We start from the raw sequence: 20,000 nt of genomic DNA, 5'->3' as shown, positions 1-20,000 counted from the left end.
TTGGAAATACAGGCACCACTCTGGGAGGCCTTAAACGCCTCCCAGAGCACCAACAGATGTCACAGTGCCCTTATTTTGTTCGAAGTAAGCAATGATGTATTTTTGTATCTCCTCCCAGAACACTGAAGATGTCACGAGAACACAGTGGGGGGGCCTGCAGAATTGACGGTTCCAAAAGAACAGGGGCATGGTCCGATAACTTGCGAGCCATGTATGTAACCTTTGCACCCCACAGCTTTACCTCATGGGATATTAGCCAATAATCTATTCTCGACCTCGTGTTGTGGTGAGAGGAGACATGTACTCTTACGCTTCCCTCCCCAGTACCATCTCCATATGTCCAGCAGATGGTTGTCCTGTATGATCATGTTGAGTGTAGATTCTGCGCCGGGGTGTGGACGGCAGAACAGACCAGACCTATTGTAGCTATCGTCTAGGACCCAGTTCAATACCTCTACCCAAAGCGTTGCACCATTTGATCTTCCAGCCACCAATCGCCACAGATCACCGAAAAAACTGGGGTCATCTGGGTTAGGTCCATATACCTCCATTAGTGTTAGGGGTTCAGTCTTCCTGTTGCAATAACATACCGCCCCTCAGTGTCTACAATGACATCCTTGGATCACCAGGGCAACACTTTGCGAAGCAATATGGCCACCCCCCTGGCATAGCTGGAATATGGTGAGGTGTAAGCCTCCCCATACCATCTGGCTTTTAAACCTGGAGCAGTGAGTGTAGTGAGGTCTTGTAGAAAACAGATATCTATCCGGTGCCGTACCACAGACGTGTGGACAAGGCGGGATCTGCGATACTCATTAAGTCCTCGGATGTTCCAGGTTAAACATTTTATAGACATCTAAATGGAGCCGATATATTTTGCTTAAGATTGTGTTGTTGTGCGTGTCTAATGCATGAGGCATGACGGGGTGACCATGTTGTGAGATGTCGCTGAATGCTACATATGAGTGTAAAAATAGCAAGACAGAACATTTCAGTAAGCACAATCCCCAACCTCCCGCCCCTCACCAACTCCAACCCCAGAACATGGTTGAGATTCAATACCCTCCCAGAACCCCCTGGTTTCCCCCAACATAACAACGGGAAGCATCCCAGGAGGCAGAACAGGGCTGAGCTTACTCCCCTACCAACAAGGTCAGGTGACCAGATGGTGCTCGCGCCCCGTATATAAGCACCGTAAACATATTAAAACAGTAATACAATCGTCATTGTGGCGTACCAGCAGGCTGAATGCAAAAAAACCCTGTCTCTCTTATCTGAAGGTAGCCCCAATCCGGGCTCCCTGATATTGCCTGTATTCCTGCATATCTGGGCCGGTTCAGTCATTTTCATTTAGGGCATTTTCTGTGGAACCCTTACTCGACTTTGCTGGGAATGCCTGTATCTCGTTAAGATGCATACCAAACTTAAGGGCTGCCTTGGCGTCCGTGAAGAAATGGGGCTTGTCGCCTTGCGTAATACGGAGCTTTGCTGGGTACCGGAGTGCATAAGGAATGTTTGCTTGCTGGAGAAGTCATTTAGCAGGAAGAAATTCTCATCTGGTGGTTTGAACTGCAATGGTAAAGTCCGGATAAAAAGATAGGGAGTCTCCTTGATGGGTTGATTGTTTCTCGCAGGCCAGACATAGGATCATATCTCCATTTCTGTAATTCAGTAGGGGCGCCACAATGGGTCGTGCCAGTGCTCCCAGGGGAGGTTGGGGCCAAGGGACCTGAGTGTCCTCTCTACAATGATTACAAGTGACAGGGCCTCCCGAAACAATTACCGGAGGAGTGACACCACAAAAACTTCCATGGGGGTGATGGTACTGGATTCCCAGATCTGTGACTGGGAGTCAGTGTCAGAAAACGTTCAGCGCTCCGTCCATCATCTCCTTGTGTTTGCACAGAATTCAGGAACACTTGTGATATGAAGGTTGTTACGCCGTGATCGTGATTCAAGGTCTTCATTCTTAGCTCTGATAAGATCTAGGATCTTGCCCATCTGCAGTAGATGTTCCTTGGACTCCGCATTGGCATCCTCGGCATCGGAGACTCAGCTTGCCACCTGTTCAAGTCTGGAGTCCTGTGTGTGTGTCTACTCTATGCTTCATGTAATCTAGCCTGGAGGTGAGTGCGTCTAACTTGGAGTCTATGGCTCTGATGTTGCTTTTAACATCTAGAAATAGTTCTTTAACAGCATCCTGCATATCGCTGCTCAGTTTCCAATGTTGTATCCTGGTCAGCATGGAGAGTAGCGCATTTGCTCTTGAAAGTGAGTTTAGGCTACCTAGTGTCCTGCTTGCCCATGTTTTCCACTTGAATCGATGTAGTGTTGGTGGGTGTGCCAATGTTCTCACCACGCAAATAGTACACCACCCAGCATTCTGGGCACCTCCATCCGCTGTGAGGCTGTGCCCTGGCGAGTTATATGGAGGCAAATATATTAAATTAACAGCTGCCCAAGAGACACTTCCGGACCTGCTTTGTTCATGGCTTGCTCTCTCACTCGTCCACAAACTCCCACTGGGCAGGCAGTATACAATTGCGCCGCACAGACTCAAGCCACGTAGCCAGCCAGCAAGTTCAGCCAGGGACACGCATAGGCCTGTTGTCTTTCCAACCAGCGCGTTATTTGTGGACAGCTGATAAGTCCCTCCGGCTGCTTCAGGTCCAGCCTGCTTCTCCTCGCACTCCATGGGGCTCAGCAGGTGTCTGCTCCCAGGAAATCCACAACATGTATCTCGTTGGCTGCACCCACACAGCAGGGTTGCGTTGCAGTAGGCCCAGGCCGGTGCACTTACCGGCGGTGAAAACCCAGCTCCGGCACGCAGATCTCATCGTCTTCCCGCGTCTGCCCTGCTGGGATCCCAACCCCAGGGTACCGGCATCTCAGTGGCAGCATAGTCCTTTAGGAGTGCAGGCAGCCAATCCTCCACTCCGGCGACGCCAGGTAGGCCCCGCCGACCACCCCAGCAGCCGTGGCGAGTTTTCCTGTTGCGGAGGGCTTGCGAGCCACATATTTTTACCCTTTTAGAGCATCGGCTGTTCCCCGATGTCTCTCCCGAGATGCGGAGAGTTATTGCAGTGTTTGCGCCTGATTTTTACTGATAGAGAGATCCGGTCTGCAGAGCCTCTATATCGAGCCTATATATCGAGCGGCCATCTTGCAGCTTGGTCAGGCTCTACATGTGTATGCCTTTATCAATTCTTCCATTAAATTATCAACCTTAACCAGGAGTCAAGTTTCCTGGAAAGAAAAAAAGCATCACAATCTTGATCACAGGGAGGTACGCAGCAACTACATCAATCAAGAAATCAGTATGGATGTAACGCTCCCCCACCCGTGATTGTAGAGATCGCTATAATAAAGGCAATCCCTATGGATCGATGTTTATGGTGGGCTTTGTGGGAAATTAATTAACAAAAACACTACCTGTACACAACTGGTTCATGACGTTTGAAGCTTACTATGTATAATGGCAAGGAAAACAGGGTAAAAGGCAGTAAATCCATGATGTTAATACTTGCAATTTAACAGTGAGCCCTATTCACAAACAACTAAAACTACAGGTTCCAAAACATTTTTAGACACAACCTTGCAGTGAAATTTTCGTCTTGTCACATTTCCCAACAAGTAATGAAAGAACTCAATTTTAAGGAGGATTAGTAATAACTACAAACCGACACATTAGCACCTTTGTTGATGTTGCTTAAGTTACAATGATAAAAACAATATATAAATGTTCATCACCCCTTTGCTAAATTAGGTTTGCATTAAAAGGATGATTTAATAAAGGGAACAGACCACTAAATCGAGAGACTGCACATTGTGAAGGAGAAGGTTACTTACCCTATACGCACCTGTTCGGAGTGTCTAGTGCTGTAGATTCACATGCTGCTGTGCATACTCCTGCCATCTATTATTGGACTTGGAAGTTTGCAAGTTGTTTTTCTTCAAGGAAGTATTTTGAGGCACGAGATGTACTGCAACTCCTCCCTTTGGTCGACAATGCTCAAGGGTACAAACTCCATATTAGACTTTTTTTGCACAGCTGGTGACAATGTGTATGGAGTGTCAAATCAGTGTAGCATCATACACCATGCAAATTGTGCAATGTCAACATGGTAATCACAGATCTGCAATCAACATACGCTTCTGGGGAGGAGGTTGGCATAAGTGAATCTACAGCTCTAAACGCACAAATAGATGTGTACAGGTTAAGTAACATTTTTTGTTCATAGCATACGTGGCTGTAGATACACTTGCGCTACACAGACTGGAAAGCAGTACATTCCATAAGTAGTGGATAGCAAGTGGATGAAGCATATTTCTAAAACAAAGGTCTGGTCAACTTGTTCTAGGGTGGGTAGGGGGAAGAAGCGAGCTAAAATGTCCACACAATAGTGGCTGGTAAGAGTGTGGTGTTGACTTATTGGCCGCTTTGCGGAGGCCAGCTAGAGGACTGCTCCCTAAGAAATAAAGCCTTAGTCTCTGTAGGAAGCTGGCTCTGTATATACTATACCAAAGTGAGGTATTGTGTGCACAGAGTCCAGGGAATCCCCAGAGGTATAGCAGAGGGTAAATTATGTATGTACGAACAGCTTTCTTTGTGGTGGTGTGGGCAAGCAGTTAGGCTTATAAAGAGGGTGCATTTAATGTATTCACTCAATCAAGACTGAGGCACACACTCCGACTGAATCCAGACCAACTGAGTAAGTATAAAAAAAAGTATACTTGTATTTTATTTCTAGAAATAAGCAGGACTTGGTACCGGTAGAATACTTTCCAGTTACTTTAAATACTCTGGGTGGTATGCATAGATACCACACCTAAGGATCTCACAAAACAAGATAAGTAAGACCTTTGTTGGTTTGAATTGTAGTTACTTTTTCCCCATCCCAAACAGTTCAACACTTAGAACATTTTAGTCCCAAAATCTCATAACATGGGTTGCTATGGGAAGAAATGGTCATCGGTTTTGCAGGTAAGTGGGAGTTTTGGGGGTTAGGACCAAGGTCTCCCAATGTATAGATGGGCACTTGAGTTGCACCACCAGCAGCACTGGAATGGCCGTGTGCAGAGTACAGAGGCCCAATATTAGCCAATGAGGCAAAGGGGGGCCTACGGTTAGGGGCTGCTGATGAACAGGCCACTCGGGTGTGATAACTAAGCTCCTGGGGTTAGGGTCAGCACAGCATGGGGCAAACGACCAGTACAGGAGCTGCAGCCGGGTGCCCAAAATACATCAGGGACCCTGCGCTTTTCAATGGAGATCTTCGGTTCGGCGAAGATGCTGCAGGCTCTGACAGGGAGACTTCCTGAAGGCAACCACCGGCTGGAGAAGTCATAGGGTTCTTGGGGGAAGCCGGGACACTGTTTGGTGGGAGAAGTGTTTTCCGGCATCCTGTTTTCTTACCAGCTGTGGTATGGAGGGGGTGGACACTTCAGTCTGAGGCTGCAGGTGTCATCTTGAAAATTGAGGATGATTGGGGACCCCCAGATCCCAGGTCAGGTTCACTGGGGAGATCCAGTTGTGGTGTTGGGCAACTTGAACTTGGGCGGCGGTGGAATCCGAATTCTGGTCTTGAAGTCTTTCTTGAGCTAATCCTGTGCTCACGGGAGACCGAGTCTGTGAGGTGAATGCAGGGCAGGTCCTCTGGAGGGCTGCTGGCAACGCTGGTTTCTTCGCTGTAGGCAGGTAGGATTCAGGAGAAGCCAGTAGGGCTGGGGCCAAAGCAGTAGGTGTCCTCTTTTCTGGATCGGCACGGTTTTTCGGTCCTTCTTTGTTCTTTGAATCTGAGGAGGCAAGGTTCAGGGATGCCCTTAAATACTAGATTTAGGGGTGTTAATGGGGTGTGCAGGTCAGTACCAATGGGTTCCTTCATTGGGGTTGGTAAACCCCTATTATGCCACCCTCCAGTGGGAGGGGGCATAAGCCTATCCCTAATTGGCTGATTCCCATCTTCAAGATGGAGGGGACTGAGATGTATACTTCACCTCGCCTCCCCCACCTGAGGGGTGGGGTTGGCAAAGGTAGGCACACCTCTCTTCCTAGCTTGGTTTTCTCACCGATTCTCCTGCCCAAAGTGGGGGCTGGAACCTGTGGGAGCAAGTAGCTGGGGGCAGCAAAAGGCAGTGGCAGCTTTCCAAGGAAGCAGGCCTTTGAAGCTTCCTCTTTGTGGACCCATCCTGGGGCTGGAGGCATGACACCTCTACCCAGGATGGGCTTTGTTTATGGTCCCAAAGAGCGGAGGCTCCCTACCCAGGGGTCCTGACCCCTGTCTTGTGGTGGCAAATGGCAGGAAGCCATTCAGGAACTACACCAGGGTTGGTTGATTTTCAGGGGGCATCTCTAGGATGCCTTCAGAGTGCATTTTACATTGAATCCCACACTGGCATCAGTGTGGGTTTAATGTAATGAGAAGATTGCTACCAAACTTCCCAGTTTTTATTAAAGCCATTATGAAGCTGTGGAGATTGTAATGAACAACTCCCAGACCATATACTCTTTAAGGCTTTACTTCACTTACAATGTCTAAGAATAGTCTTAGACACTGTTGGGGGCTCATGGCTCACGCCACTGTAACCTCACCTGAGGGCTAGTGCATCCTGCTAGAGGGGTGGCTTTCCTAGGCCCCAGGTAGTGGGTTGCAAGCATAGCACACAGAGATGTGTGCCATTTCGAACTCTACACTTTTCTCTGCACCAAAACACGCAGCCTGCAATGGCAGTGTTTGTGTGTTAAGGTACGAGCCTCTACAGGTGGCACAATAGGTGCTGCAGCCCTTACAGGCCTTCTATAGTCATATTGCCCTTGCTATCCATGGTACCTTTTACAAGGGACTTACCTGTGGCAATGGAGGAGCCAAATGTGGGTACAAAGGTGCAGTTTTGGGAAACACTGGCCCCAGGGAACCTGGTTGGCAGGGACCCAGGGCACATCAAGTCAGGTTGCATCAGACGTCAGGCGAAAAGTGGGGGGCAACCATGCAAAAAGGGGCACTTTCCTACAGTCGCCCCTTTCTTATTAATGAAGTGTGGTGGGAGGCGAAGAAGAGCTGAGGGGGGATTACACGTACAACTCTTAGCTTGATGGTAGCAAATCCGAAGGCACTCTACTATCCATCTTGCTATACCTGTCTCAGACAATGGATAACCCTTGTGAGGATCCGTGAAGGATACAAAGCTGATCAGACTTGCAAAAATGTCTGATCCTGGCAATGTACTACATAACAGCGCTTTTAACATGTAGCATGTGGTGGCCCTATATAGTCTGGTTGAAATTAGTCACCTCTACAGTCTGGTCAAGGTGAATTAACTCTGGGAAAAATGTGTAAACGGTCCTTATAGAACCTTATCAGCGTGAACCTGAATGAATAAGACTTGCAAAATGATTGATAGCAGCTTGCTACTGTGCCTAAAAACTTCTGGCCAAGAAGGTTGCCACCTTCTAGGAAAGAAACTGTGTAAAGGATCAAATCGTGTCCCCACGAACAGACGACTGGGATGAAAAAGGAGGCAGCAGCTGCTGGAATAGCACCTATCTCGGTTTGCTTGGATAGGCTTTCCCTGTAACTATATTCAACAAAGATTCCTGGAACGGTTGGATCTCTGGAAGTTGACTGCGGGATGTGGCATTTAGATAAATCCAAATCTCAGGAACACGGAAGATTGTACATGTGGTCTAGGCAGTACTACCTCTTGTGGGCAAGTATGGACTACTAGGAGACAGATAGGGGAACGAGGGAGAAGGGGAGGTCCTGATGTAGGTAGAGTCACTGGGTTGGGGCTCATAATTCTTCTCTTCCCAAAGTAATACCATCCAAGCCCTTAATGGCTCATTGATATTTTCTACAATAGATTTGACCATTGCCTTCAGTATGGGTAGGAACAGGACTAGGCATCCGGACTAGGAAAGGGTCTCAATTTAGGAAGTCCCCTTCTTCCTGAACGTACATGTCCACTTTACAGTGCACCGCAGCCCTCTGGATGACCGCATGGCAGGCTGTGGTATCATCCGGCAATGATGCTATAACCGGGTAGGGTTTCAAGCAAGCCTCACCAGAGGGACCAACCCTGTAGTCTTCCCATGGATTATCTGTGGGCCCGGTCATATGGTGTATGAGGACCCCTCAGGTTACTCTGGTGGAGGCAGAGGAGTTGGTATGTGTCTTAACATGGTGGCAGGGTGGTGGAGTTGGTGATAGAGGTGGGGGAAGGAAGAGGTAAAGGTGGAACAAACCGAGGATGATGGCTTGCGTCACTGTCCTTGTGTTTCTTCAGTGCAGGCTACCAAAGGGCTTCGAACAAGGGTTCTTCTTCAAAGGCAAGTCTTCTGGTGCAGGGATGGATCATTGAAGGATTTGGCAGAGGAATTTTCACCAACATCCTACTGGGGACAGGGTGAATGAAGGCGCACTTCTGCCTGGAGTTGAGGGGCTTTTGGAGTCGCTGCATTATCGGAGCATCAGATTCCTCAAATCCAGCTGTTGACGCAGTATCTTAGGCATAAATAGGATTTTCACAGTAAACAGGATCTTTAGGGCCAAGGTGAAGGTGTTACCAAAGCCTTTGGATGGGTGGGTGGGGGGGGGGGGGGGGGAGGAGAGGGTCGACATCAGTACTTACGACCCTTTGCCTTCGGCGTCAGATTCTTTGGCCTCAGAGACTTCTTCTTCCATCCACTCCTGTGTACCTACGACCCTTTGCCTTCGGCGTCAGATTCTTTGGCCTCAGAGACTTCTTCTTCCATCCACTCCTGTTCTGGTACATCAACGCCCTCTTGGAAGACGTCATCCGGTATCGATGATGATCGAGCCATGCTTTTTAGAGCTTGACGATCTCTGATTGTTTTCTTGGAGCGGAAAGAAGCACAAGCCGGACAGTCTTTGTACTCGTGTTCAGGTGAAAGGCACAGGTTGCACACCTCATGCAGATCAGCGTGTGGAAATTTGGATCCACACTGAGGACTTTATTTGAATGGAGTCCTTTCCACAAGCCACGAAGGTCTGATGGCGCAGGTTGGCCCGAAGGTCTGCTTCGACAAACGCAACCAGAAGTTTGTAGAGATGCGTGTCGAAAGGGTAAACGCGATTGAGACAATACCGAAGAATTAGGTAAGGATTACGCGTTGTAAGTTAACTCAGTAACAATACCAAACTGGAATGCGTGGAACACATCCTAGCCCGATGGAGGAAAAAAACAATCTGAAGATGGAGTCGATGCCCATGCACACTATTGTTAAAAGGAGGAGTCACCCAACTCGTGACTTCCAAAGACTTTTCCAAGACAATAAAAAACTGCAAACATCCGGGCCAACACCAGATGGGGATCTATGCATAGTGTATGATCTGCACCTCATATGCCTCGAACACTAAGTTACCTTCAGTAACACACTTTCTAGCGAATACTCAAATTGCAGATTTGTCACCTTTAGGAATAGCCCCAGGCATAAGGATGGATCTGGAGAAATCTAACAGTAATGGTCCTGCTTACTGTTAAGTTGTACAGTGTGGTGACTCTGTACCAACCCATGAGTGATGGCACAGAGCAATCTATAAGCGACACCCCTGTGAGCAGACCACTGTATGCAGCTTTTTCCTGCTGTGCCCTCAGACAGGGAGCGTGGAACAAATTGTTTGAGAAAGTGTTCTGAAATTATAATATGGGAACTCTTTAGATCTTTAAGAGGCCACAGAATAGGATGAGGAAGTGTGAGAGCAGTGAGTAATCTGCTGCTAGATGGGAGTATCGACCAGAAACCGAATTAGAGAGAGAAAGTAACTTGTTACTCTGATGGACACTTATAACCAAAGTTTCTTCACCTATAGAATAGATACTATAGCAGCCCCAGGATACCCCGTTGGGGTAATTGTGCGCTTTATTTATGGCCTAACATAATATAACTTCCCAATGGTGGAGGGTTTAGGGTTTGGACTCGAGCAAAAAGTCCTACAAATTCAAAAAGTGACATTCCTGCCGGATCGGACCGTCAGGGTAAGAGTGTTCCATGAACGTATACACCAACAATCATGTCAAAGCCACTGCAGATGGCTTGTCTCTGGTGGAATGAACCTCCAGGCCTTCTGGGGACTGCTTCTTAGCCAATGTCTAGCATATTTTGATGCAGAGGACTATCCAACTTGACAGAATCCTCTTTTGCACCATTTTCCCTTCTATGAACCAGAAAATCCTGTAACAAGCCGATTGTTCATGCAATGGTCCTTTGTGCAGTCAATGTAAAAAAAAATGTGCCCTGTTAGGTGATGGAGCCTTTCGTCCTCTTTCAAAGGGTGAGGCAGGGCAAAGAATGCTGGTTCAGTGATCGATTGGCCAAAGTGGAAGGGAGTCATGACCTTAGGACCCGGGCGATTCCTATCTCCATGCCAGTTTGCCTCAGAAGAAGATTGCACCCAAAGCCCCTGTAATTAGGAAGGCTGCTTTAAGAGTCAAAAGCTTCAAGGTGGTGCTTTGCAATGGCATGAAGGTTGTGCCAATGATGAACGTCAAGCCCAAGTTCAGGCTGCATTGCAGCATAACAAACTGCTTGGGAGAAAAGATGCAAGTTACGCGTGTTACAAAATGTATCACAACCGGCGACTTCAGCAAAAACGGTTGACCAGGAAAACACATTAAGGCTCGCTGAATAACCTTCATTATGTCCACCTCAAGGCCTTCTGGGCTAACAAAAAAACTGACTGAAAGCCATCAGAAAGTTTAGCCTGTAAGGGACTGGTATTTCAGGCATCACACCATGCGTCAAATGTGTCCCAGTGCCCAGCATAGATGGACTTAATTTAATTATGTTTGGCCGCAAGGATGCTATCAACCACAACTGTCAGCAGGTCAAAAGCATTAGTCTGCCAACGAAAAAGGTTTAAATTTCACACTCAGATGCAGGATCCTTCCCTGTTGCCGAGTCAGAAGGCCCTCCCAAAATGGAAGACTGATCGGAAGAAAAAGGTTCAGGCCCAGGAGCATCTGGTGCCACACTCTCTTGGCCCAGTCCAGGGCAATGAGAATTACTTTGGCCCGGTCTGTCTTGATCTTGCTCAGACTCTGAGGCAAGAGAGTTAGTAGTATACAAATGCATATAGGAGTCTTTCCATCCATTTCTGCCTTCAAGCTCTTCCTAACGGGCGCCCAGGAGGAAACTTCATTATGCACAATTGTTGACACTGCACGTTCTCAAAGATGGCAAAGAGATCTAGTCAGGGCATTCCCCATTAATCAAAAACGCCCTGCATCACCTCTGGATGAAGATGCCACTTATGGTCAGCCAGACGATGTCTGCTCTGTTCATGGGCTATGGTATTTAGGAACCTTGCTAGGTGTTTGGAAATCGGGGAATTGTTCTGATGGTCCAGTCACTGCCAGATGGGTAGCACCCTCTTGGCACAGGATAAAGGACCCCACTCACATTTTCTTCGTTTTTGATTTGAGGGAGTAAAGGATTCCATGTCTATACTACACCAATTGTGCCCTATCTGGAAGACAAGACCATGTAAAGCACTACAATGCCTGCCAAATCCTTGGTGTGCATTGATCTTGTTTTCTGTTTGGGCAGCAACGCCATAGTCTGTATGAGAACGGTGACAGAGTTCCTATGCTGTAGAAACAAAAAGATCCACAAGTGTCAACCAGTGTCTCTGTGATTATCCTTCAAATTCCTTTGGTTGCTTGGCCTCAGCATCAAAGTATACCCAAAGAGAAATGTACATGAAGCATCCAGCATAAACGTACAGCCAAACAAGAATATAACAACTTAAGTTTGATTAAAACAAGTGCACAGTTAATAACTTCATGCTAAAAAGTTTAGAAAAACGAAAAGGAGGGAAACATTTTCCTTGAAGGGATAAATAATCTATATCCTTTATGTACATAAGTGAGTTAAGCAAAAAAACAAATACATTCACAAGCATCAGCAAAATATTGATGTGAGGGAAGAATTCTCTTATTAAGCAGGTAAATGAGCACAACAAACCTAAACGTCTTATCATTAGTTACATGGTCCTTTTAAGTATGTAGCAAACTCCCTCTGCTTCAGTAACCTACGGATCAAGGCATTGTCAGTCTCAAGAGGTGAGTTATGCTTCAAATTGCAGGCTTCCCTAGCAGACCAAGATTCTAATATTCTTGCAGACTGCGCTGTAATTCAATCAAATAAATAATATAAAACTCTGCTGGTAATTCCTCCAGCAGGTAAAGCAGGGACTATTCTCCAGAACTCAGTAGGGATTCTTCTCTTGTTTTTAGTCCTGAACTGAGTATTGTAGGCCCACAATAGGTTGTTAAATTGAGCATGCCAACACGTCATTAGTAGGCATTCCTAAACCAGTAACAACCATTCTTCATGTGTCCCTCTCCAACTTCACAGCGGTGTGGTGTGGATATCCCAGCACTGAAGGATTTGTCTAATGTGAACATCTCACATAACAATTCGTAAACAATAAAGATGGTAAATGCCTCTCTGATAGGTCAGAGCACTGCTAGACTAGCCAACCATCAAGGTTGGCGAAGGAGCAGTGGTCAAAATAGGAGAGAGTACTCTAGTTCAGTCCTACTTGGCAGCTTCCACATTATCCATCAACAGTCCAAGAATCAGTTACGTTTGGGCCACAGCAGATGGCATGTGAAGCCAAGCTACGAATGCTTATATCCCCTTAATCACCCTCCACTAGATAATATGCACATCTTTTAAATCATCAAAACTCTTTATTCGATCAAAATTTAAAATGATCATAAAAGAATACATACACATCACAATTAGATAAAATACCATCATTAAAATCCAATCATATCACACTAACACATAAGAAAGAGAAATGACACGAAATCAATTACTGCTCAGAATACATCTCGCAGGACTCGTAACCAACCCTTTCTCTTCTTCAAACAAGCACATAAGAAAGAGGCCATTGAGAAACAGACAAACGGGTCTGGTAACGATTTTAAAAAGTACGTAAATATACACATCTTTCATAACGTTTTAAGAAACTGTAATCATTTAAATAGCCAAACCTTGCAAATATCCCACTATTTACCATCAGGCCTGAAAGCAATAATTAGAATAATACCGTTTTAGAGAGGTTTTGCCAGTGGCAATAGCCGGTCAGCTTTCTATTCTTAGAATTTCGTGTATAATATTTTGCCTGTTGTATTGCATGCACCAGTTAATGAGAATCTGTCTTTATAAGCATTGCACAAAGAGAAAAATTCTGCCTTTGGTAAAAGTAAGATGAGGAAATGAACATATACATGAAAAAGTGTTACCCTTTTTCAGAGTCTAGGCAAACACCTTGAGAGCGTTTAAGTAAAAGAAAGCGATGAAGATAGTTTAAAATTGACGGACAGTATGCCAGTATATACTTTTCTAAATATTGGTTCATTCTATCAGACTGAAGCATAAGAACAAAAACGTTTAGATTGCTGCAACGCCAGTTGTTGTTAATATGTCACCGCCCAAAAATGCAAGTTCTATCAATAATAGCCAAGCTCCATGTAGGGATTCACAGATACATTTGACTAAAAGGTTTTTTGGCACCGAAATGACTCCAACTATAGCAAACCTATATACTACAATGCATGAATATTACCAGGCAGTACTGGCATGCACAGTTAATCTCACTTATATAATCCAGGATTAATTGAACATCCACAGAAATACCAAAACAATGCCGCGCTAGGAGGATGCTCTGAATGCAGCAAATTATATCTTGCCCAACACAGTTTTGAGCAATGTCTAATCTTCAGTGGCGGATTACTAGAACATAGAAAAGACAAGACACACATGCAGAACCAGGCAGAGAAAGAGACCGGCCGAGTCAGGGATGCCATCAACTAAACCGTGATGTGAAATATCGGGTGGCTATAGCATACAACACCCGAAATGAACTTCACAATGTAGTTCACATGCGTTTACAAGTTACACTGGGGAGAGTGTAATGTTAAAGAGAACAGCAAGAGACTTGCATTTACTGAAGCACAAGTGACTTCCTGCACATCAAGAGCTCAACCAGCTCCATTTTAATCCCGCAGAGTCCATGAAACATTCCATAACAAGCATTTGCAATGCAATAGGTCTCGTATTTGCGAGAGTTTAAGCTATTGGCATTGTAAATGACAACTCCTGTTATTTATCTGTTTTGCTACTTAACACATAAATAAAAGCCATGGTAATTTACAATGCCAATAGCTCAAACTCTTATAAATGTGAGACCTATTTCTTTGCAAAGAAGCGGATTCCATTGTCCCGATCTGCTTAGAAAGTGAAAGCGTACATGGCACGCTGAATGCTGCAGTAAAATATGTTGTGCCTGCAGTAGGAGAAATTCATTTGAAAACCAGCAATAGACTGTGCTGTGCAGCACTAGACTCTAGTGTTCACCAGGATCCATGAGTGAAAGCCAGCCATGTGGGAAACCAGCATTAGAATGTGCTGTGAAGCATGAGACACAAGCGTGTTACAGTATTAGTGTATGAAAACCAGCGTAAAAATGTGTGCAGTGCCGCGCGAGACACGAGCGTGCACCAGGATAAGTGCATGAAAAATACCCCTGTTGAAAACCATCATTAGAGTGTACTACTGTCCAGCATGAGAGACCAGCGTGCACCAGAATCTGTGCATAAAACCAGACATGTGGAGAAGCAGCATTAGAGTGTGCTGTGCAACATGCGACATAAGCATGCACCAGGATTTGTGTAGGAAAACCTGCCCTGCCATGTAGAAAACAAGCAGAGTAATATTTATTGTTTATTATTATATAGGATTTACTGTTACTGGGTATGAGCACAAGTTATTTTAGAATATTGTATACATTTTCTTGTTTCTATGTATTGTGAATTTCTTATTCTCAAATAAATAATTATGACAAAAAAAAAAAAGAAAACAAGTAGAGTGGGCTGGGCAGCGTGCAAGATCATTTTGCACCAGAATCCCGGTTTGAAAATCTGCCACGTAGGAAGCCAGCACCAGAATGCGCGCAGTGAGCCACCAGCGCGTACCAGGATCCCCGTATGAACAAAGGCAGTAAGGGAACTAGTGCCAGAATGAGTGCTGTGCAGCCTGAGACACGAGCGTACACCAGTATCTGAGCACAAAAGCCAGCCAAGTGAGCAACGAACATCAGAATGTGAGCCACCAGCATGCACCAGAAACCATGTACGACAAGAATTTGCAACGCAATAGGTGTCGCATTTGCGAGAATTTTAGCTATTGGCATTGTAAATGACAATGCCTTTTATTTATCGGTTTTGCTAATGAACACACAAATACAAGGCATTGTCATTTACAATGCCAATAGCTCAAACTCTTGAAAATGCAAGATATGCTCAGAGAAGCGGCCATCATTGTCCTGAGCTGCTCGGAAAGTGAAAGCGTGCATGGCGCACTGAATGTTGCAGGAAAGCATCTGGTGCATGCAATAGGAAAATCTCATTAAAGAATATAGTGCTTACACACTAATAAAGACGTACCGTGTAACAAACGAAGTAAAAGGGCCAGTCCTCATGGGAGATCACAAATGAAATTAAATGGTGGAACACGCACTACAGGTTGTGAAAAGTTATTTCGGTTTGTTACGTGCCTCAGGAGTATCACTCTCCGGTCAATGAGTGTAGGATACTGATACTGAAATAGTGTCTCCTTCAGCACTTCAGAAAACCCGCCTTCCGGGGTATATGAAATGTTGCAAAATTATACCAACAGTCAAATCCAATATCAATTTATAGCGGTGGATTTTTAAGGTTATCGTGATTCCATCTTCAAATTTACCCTGACTAAGGGCTCAGGAAGCCCGAAATGCATTGGGAGGGATGATCAAAACTAATGAATGCTTCATTTAACTAAGTTTACACAATGTATTTCCTTTGACCTATTTCATCGATATGAGAGCTTAATTTCGAACTACGAATAAAAACCTTACAAATCAACCGCTATAAATTGATATTGAATTTGACTGTTCATATCATTTTGCAACATTTCATATACCCCGGAAGGCGGGTTTTCTGCAGTGCTCAGGGGGACGGACCCTAAACAGGGACGCTATTTCAGGTTACAAATGAACACAAGGCGCTACTAAGGAGGGACTAACAAGCCTATTAACGAATCAAAAGCCAGCATTTAGGAAGGCCAATGACCAATATGGGCGGAAAGAGTCTATTCCCTACTCCAATACAGCATGCCGCAGAGCAGCGCATGGGCAGACTACCTTAAAACAGGCCCTAAGGAACTGAATCAGAAACCAAAGAGAACTCTGAATACTGGTAGTCGTAGTGAAATTACTTCTGCTAATTCCTATTGCAATCTATATAAAATTCTGAGCTTCCTTTTAAGCTTGCATTACCGACCCCAAACACACACACTTACACAATGAGGTTCAAACTACTATGTCATTTTCTGGCATAAATACAAATTTAGTAACAAAATAAAAGTGCTTTAAATTGTAATAAGGTTTGAAACACCACGAAACTAATGATTCACATAGTATAAATAAGCCTGTCAAGGCTGAACACCACACTTTAGTCCCTGGCAGAACACGTGATCAAGGCTGCAGAGGTAGTTACTCCTCTTCTGTTGGTGTATAATGTTGGGCAGCGACTAAATGAGCTAATAGCAGAGACCCTCATGGACTAAATGTGAAGAACAGTAATATCTTTATTAAGTGGGTGGTGGTAGTGATAGATGCCATAGCCTACAGGCACGACCAGCTGGACCATTCTAGATGGGTAAATGGAAATCATTGAGGAGCTCACTTAAATGTACATAATTTACTGTATTGTTGGGTCTTATTGAATGTCTGTTTAAAAACTCAATAAGGTTTGTTTAAAAAATAGTATAAATAAGCCCTTTGCGGCCCTCTATTTAATTTCAAGTATACGACTAAAGGTACTCTGGTGGCACTGCAATCATTTAATGTCCTACATGGCATGGGATAAGAACTTTACAAAGCAGCTCAGAATCTTAAGTGCCGATCGGTTAATTACTTTTTGGTAATCTAAATACATGCATACATACGCAATCTTACTAATGAATGCACAGCTAATGAAAAACTCACCCAGTACTGATACCATAAAAACGCAACTCCTCAATCAACTCCCTAGAATCAGGCGTTTGAAAGTCAATTACAGTTGAAAATATATATACAAGGTACTGTGATATGCAACTAGCAAAATCATGCAGAATGGAAAAACGAAATCCCAGAATTGTTATTTTTAGAATGGCTGATGATTTTCTGAACTCCCTGAAACATGATGATTTTGTGCACATGTGGGTCATTTACTAAACACCCCCGGTATCAACCAACTAAAACTGACAAAAAAAGTTCAAGGATAAGATCATTAATATCACGTCCAATATCTTTAGAATTGGCTCAAACAGAATGATTGAGCACACAGCCATACATTCAATGCATGGAGACTGCAAATTAGATCATAACACCTATTATGATCGCCCAAAGCTAGGATCGGAGGCAGAGCATTGTGCCATTTCTTACTATTTGTATTCCTTTTTTTTATATTTTAAAGTGCTATTAAAGAGTAATTCATTTTTTTCCGAATACAAGCTTGGCTAAGCATTCAGTCCCTAATTAGTGGGCCGTTAAGGCCTACTCCATGGCCAACGATTTGACCATCAGCTTTGGCAAAAACGAAAACCATGGCGTATAACAAGAAAACACAAACAGTCATGGTTTTGGGGTGTGACCCAGATAGAAAGTGCAGACGAGTACAAATACGTAGGGGTGCTCATTGGTAAGAAAGGCTCCTTTACAGCCCAGAAGGAGGTGACCCAAAGGAAAGGGTTAGCGCTGGCTAGAACTTAAAAATCTAAATAACAAATTAGCCCCTACTTGAAGTAATACGAGCAAAACTAATGCAAACAATTACATACGACGAACACAAACCGATGGACTACAACTGGACCACCCTTCCCCAAAACACTGAACAAAAACAATTTAATACAACACTGGTGCACTTTCTGCACTTGCACTCTATCACATTTTATTTATAAGGAAATACTGGCCTTCCCGCGGGAACAATGAGACTGATGTGGACCATAGAATTAAAAAAAAAAAAGTTTTAAGTACCATATAATATGCCAATCTTAAACTTGTTTTATGCACACAGCCTTTGACTATGAATTTAAAAGAATGATTGAGGTTGCCAGTTGGCGCTTTAAATGTATTTTATGCTTTATGTTTTAAGTTGTTAACTTGGCACTTCAAATATATCTTTCACACATAGCCTTCAACTATGGATTTTGATGCAAAGATTTTAAATGACTAAGCATAATCAATAAACTGAACTAAACGATGTTTTAATACATTTTCTCTCTAACTGTGTGTTGAGGCCAGTCAAGCCCACCAATGTGACTTCTGGTTCAGACAATGTCTATGCCGTCAGAAAGGCTCCCAAGGTAGAACCAGAGGGTGGAAATATATACATATAGAAAATAGACAGTATAGCGATCTGTGAAGCTTAGATCTGTTCTTCAAAGCTCCAGAAGTGGGAAAACATACCTGATTTTGCTACTGTGATTGAAATACCGGCATGAATAGTGACTATTTCTTTTATCAGTAAAGTATCATGAAAAACCAGATCAATTAAAACACAGTAGGCTTCCGTTAAGCACGCTCTGTAAATCGAGAACTCTGGCTCAAGGTCTGAAATGGGTGAGACATGATCACCATGTTTTAATGAAGTTAAGAAGCTTCACACATTTTACGAATGTACTTACCCTTGTAAAGCCTTATGAATTCGCTTACATTTCTCTCTCAAAACCTGAAAAATCTCTACAGGAGAAAAAGAAATAAAATGCTGTTAAATATTCTGGAAGAGATAAACTGTACCATTAATCCAATCCCGCCACTTTTCACATACGTAAAAATAAATGCAAAACATATGAAACATTACCATTTCATTAATGTAATATGAGGACACAGAGACTGTAAGAGGAGCTAAAAATCTCATGCTACTTTTCTAACATTATATGATCACAAATAACTACCTAGAATTTATATAAGATTACAGAGAAACAAGGAATAATAAATATTAGAACTGATAACACTTCTCTATATTGTTCTTTTTAAATGTAAGCATAGATAGAATGCCCTGCCTTGTAATTACTCTGTTCCTTGACACATTCAGGTTCACTGAACCAAACTACTGCAAATATAGTAATCGTAAATAATCTATCATTTCCTAAACCACACACACTCTCCGCACAGTGTTAAAAATGGCAAACAAACTGGAGTCCCAAAGAAACCAAATGTAACAAATGGTAAGGCAATGATTGCAGGACGTGTGTGGCTCTGGTTTTCTGGAAGAGTGAATGGATTTTGTAAAAGAAACAGCACTGTATTCCCTCCTTGATAGTGATTACAGTTTAGATTTAGCACATGAATAAAATATGTCAGCACAAATAAATCAGGGAATCGGTGAAGGAGGATATTTATAAAAAGTAGGATGAAAGTGAGAATTCTATGTTAGCACTTGAGGCGTGGGTTATGATGCAACTTTCTTTATTCCTCCTTCCAGCAGTCCTGAACTTTTAGCTTTTTATAACAAAAAAATAGCACTCCCATGGTGCTTCAGTGAGGTCGTAATCAGTCCACCAATAGGCCGTCTCCACTATCCCCAAGGGTGTGTGCTTCTTGTGTCAATTCTATTACAGGACCGGAGGCTTCAGATTATGCTTCTTTTTTTTTTACTGTAAACTCACAGCAGCCAATAAACGCAGTTTCTTAAAAATAAACTACATTAACCATGATGCTTGGCCCAAGCCACGCCTCCTTAGCCCTACAAGAGCCCTGGTAACAGTCCCAGCTTCCTCTTTCTTTGCTGCTCACACAGCAAGAGATAAGTGCTATGCTCCTTATTCTTTACATTGACTGAGTAATATGCTTATGTAGCGTTACGATTATTGTGATAGATTTTACCTTATTGAGGCTTGTGGCTGGTGCTGTATTGTGCACAAATCGTTTTCATGCCATATCTGTTGAATT

General features: G+C 43.9%; 1 protein-coding gene across 1 annotated transcript in view; it reads right to left on the bottom strand.

The window, feature by feature from the left end:
- Positions 1-20,000, bottom strand: part of SPTLC1 (serine palmitoyltransferase long chain base subunit 1) — a 346,713-nt gene that overhangs the window by 46,517 nt on the left and 280,196 nt on the right. Inside the window, exon 12 of the mRNA XM_086961127.1 lies at positions 18,734-18,788. Within this exon, the coding sequence (XP_086817253.1) occupies positions 18,734-18,788 (55 nt within the window). The remainder of the gene's footprint in view (positions 1-18,733; positions 18,789-20,000) is intronic.

Source organism: Lissotriton vulgaris, chromosome 3_1 (assembly GCF_964263255.1).
Source record: "Lissotriton vulgaris chromosome 3_1, aLisVul1.2, whole genome shotgun sequence".
In the NCBI taxonomy this organism is placed as follows: domain Eukaryota; kingdom Metazoa; phylum Chordata; class Amphibia; order Caudata; family Salamandridae; genus Lissotriton; species Lissotriton vulgaris.
This window is presented reverse-complemented; position numbering and strand designations above follow the sequence as displayed.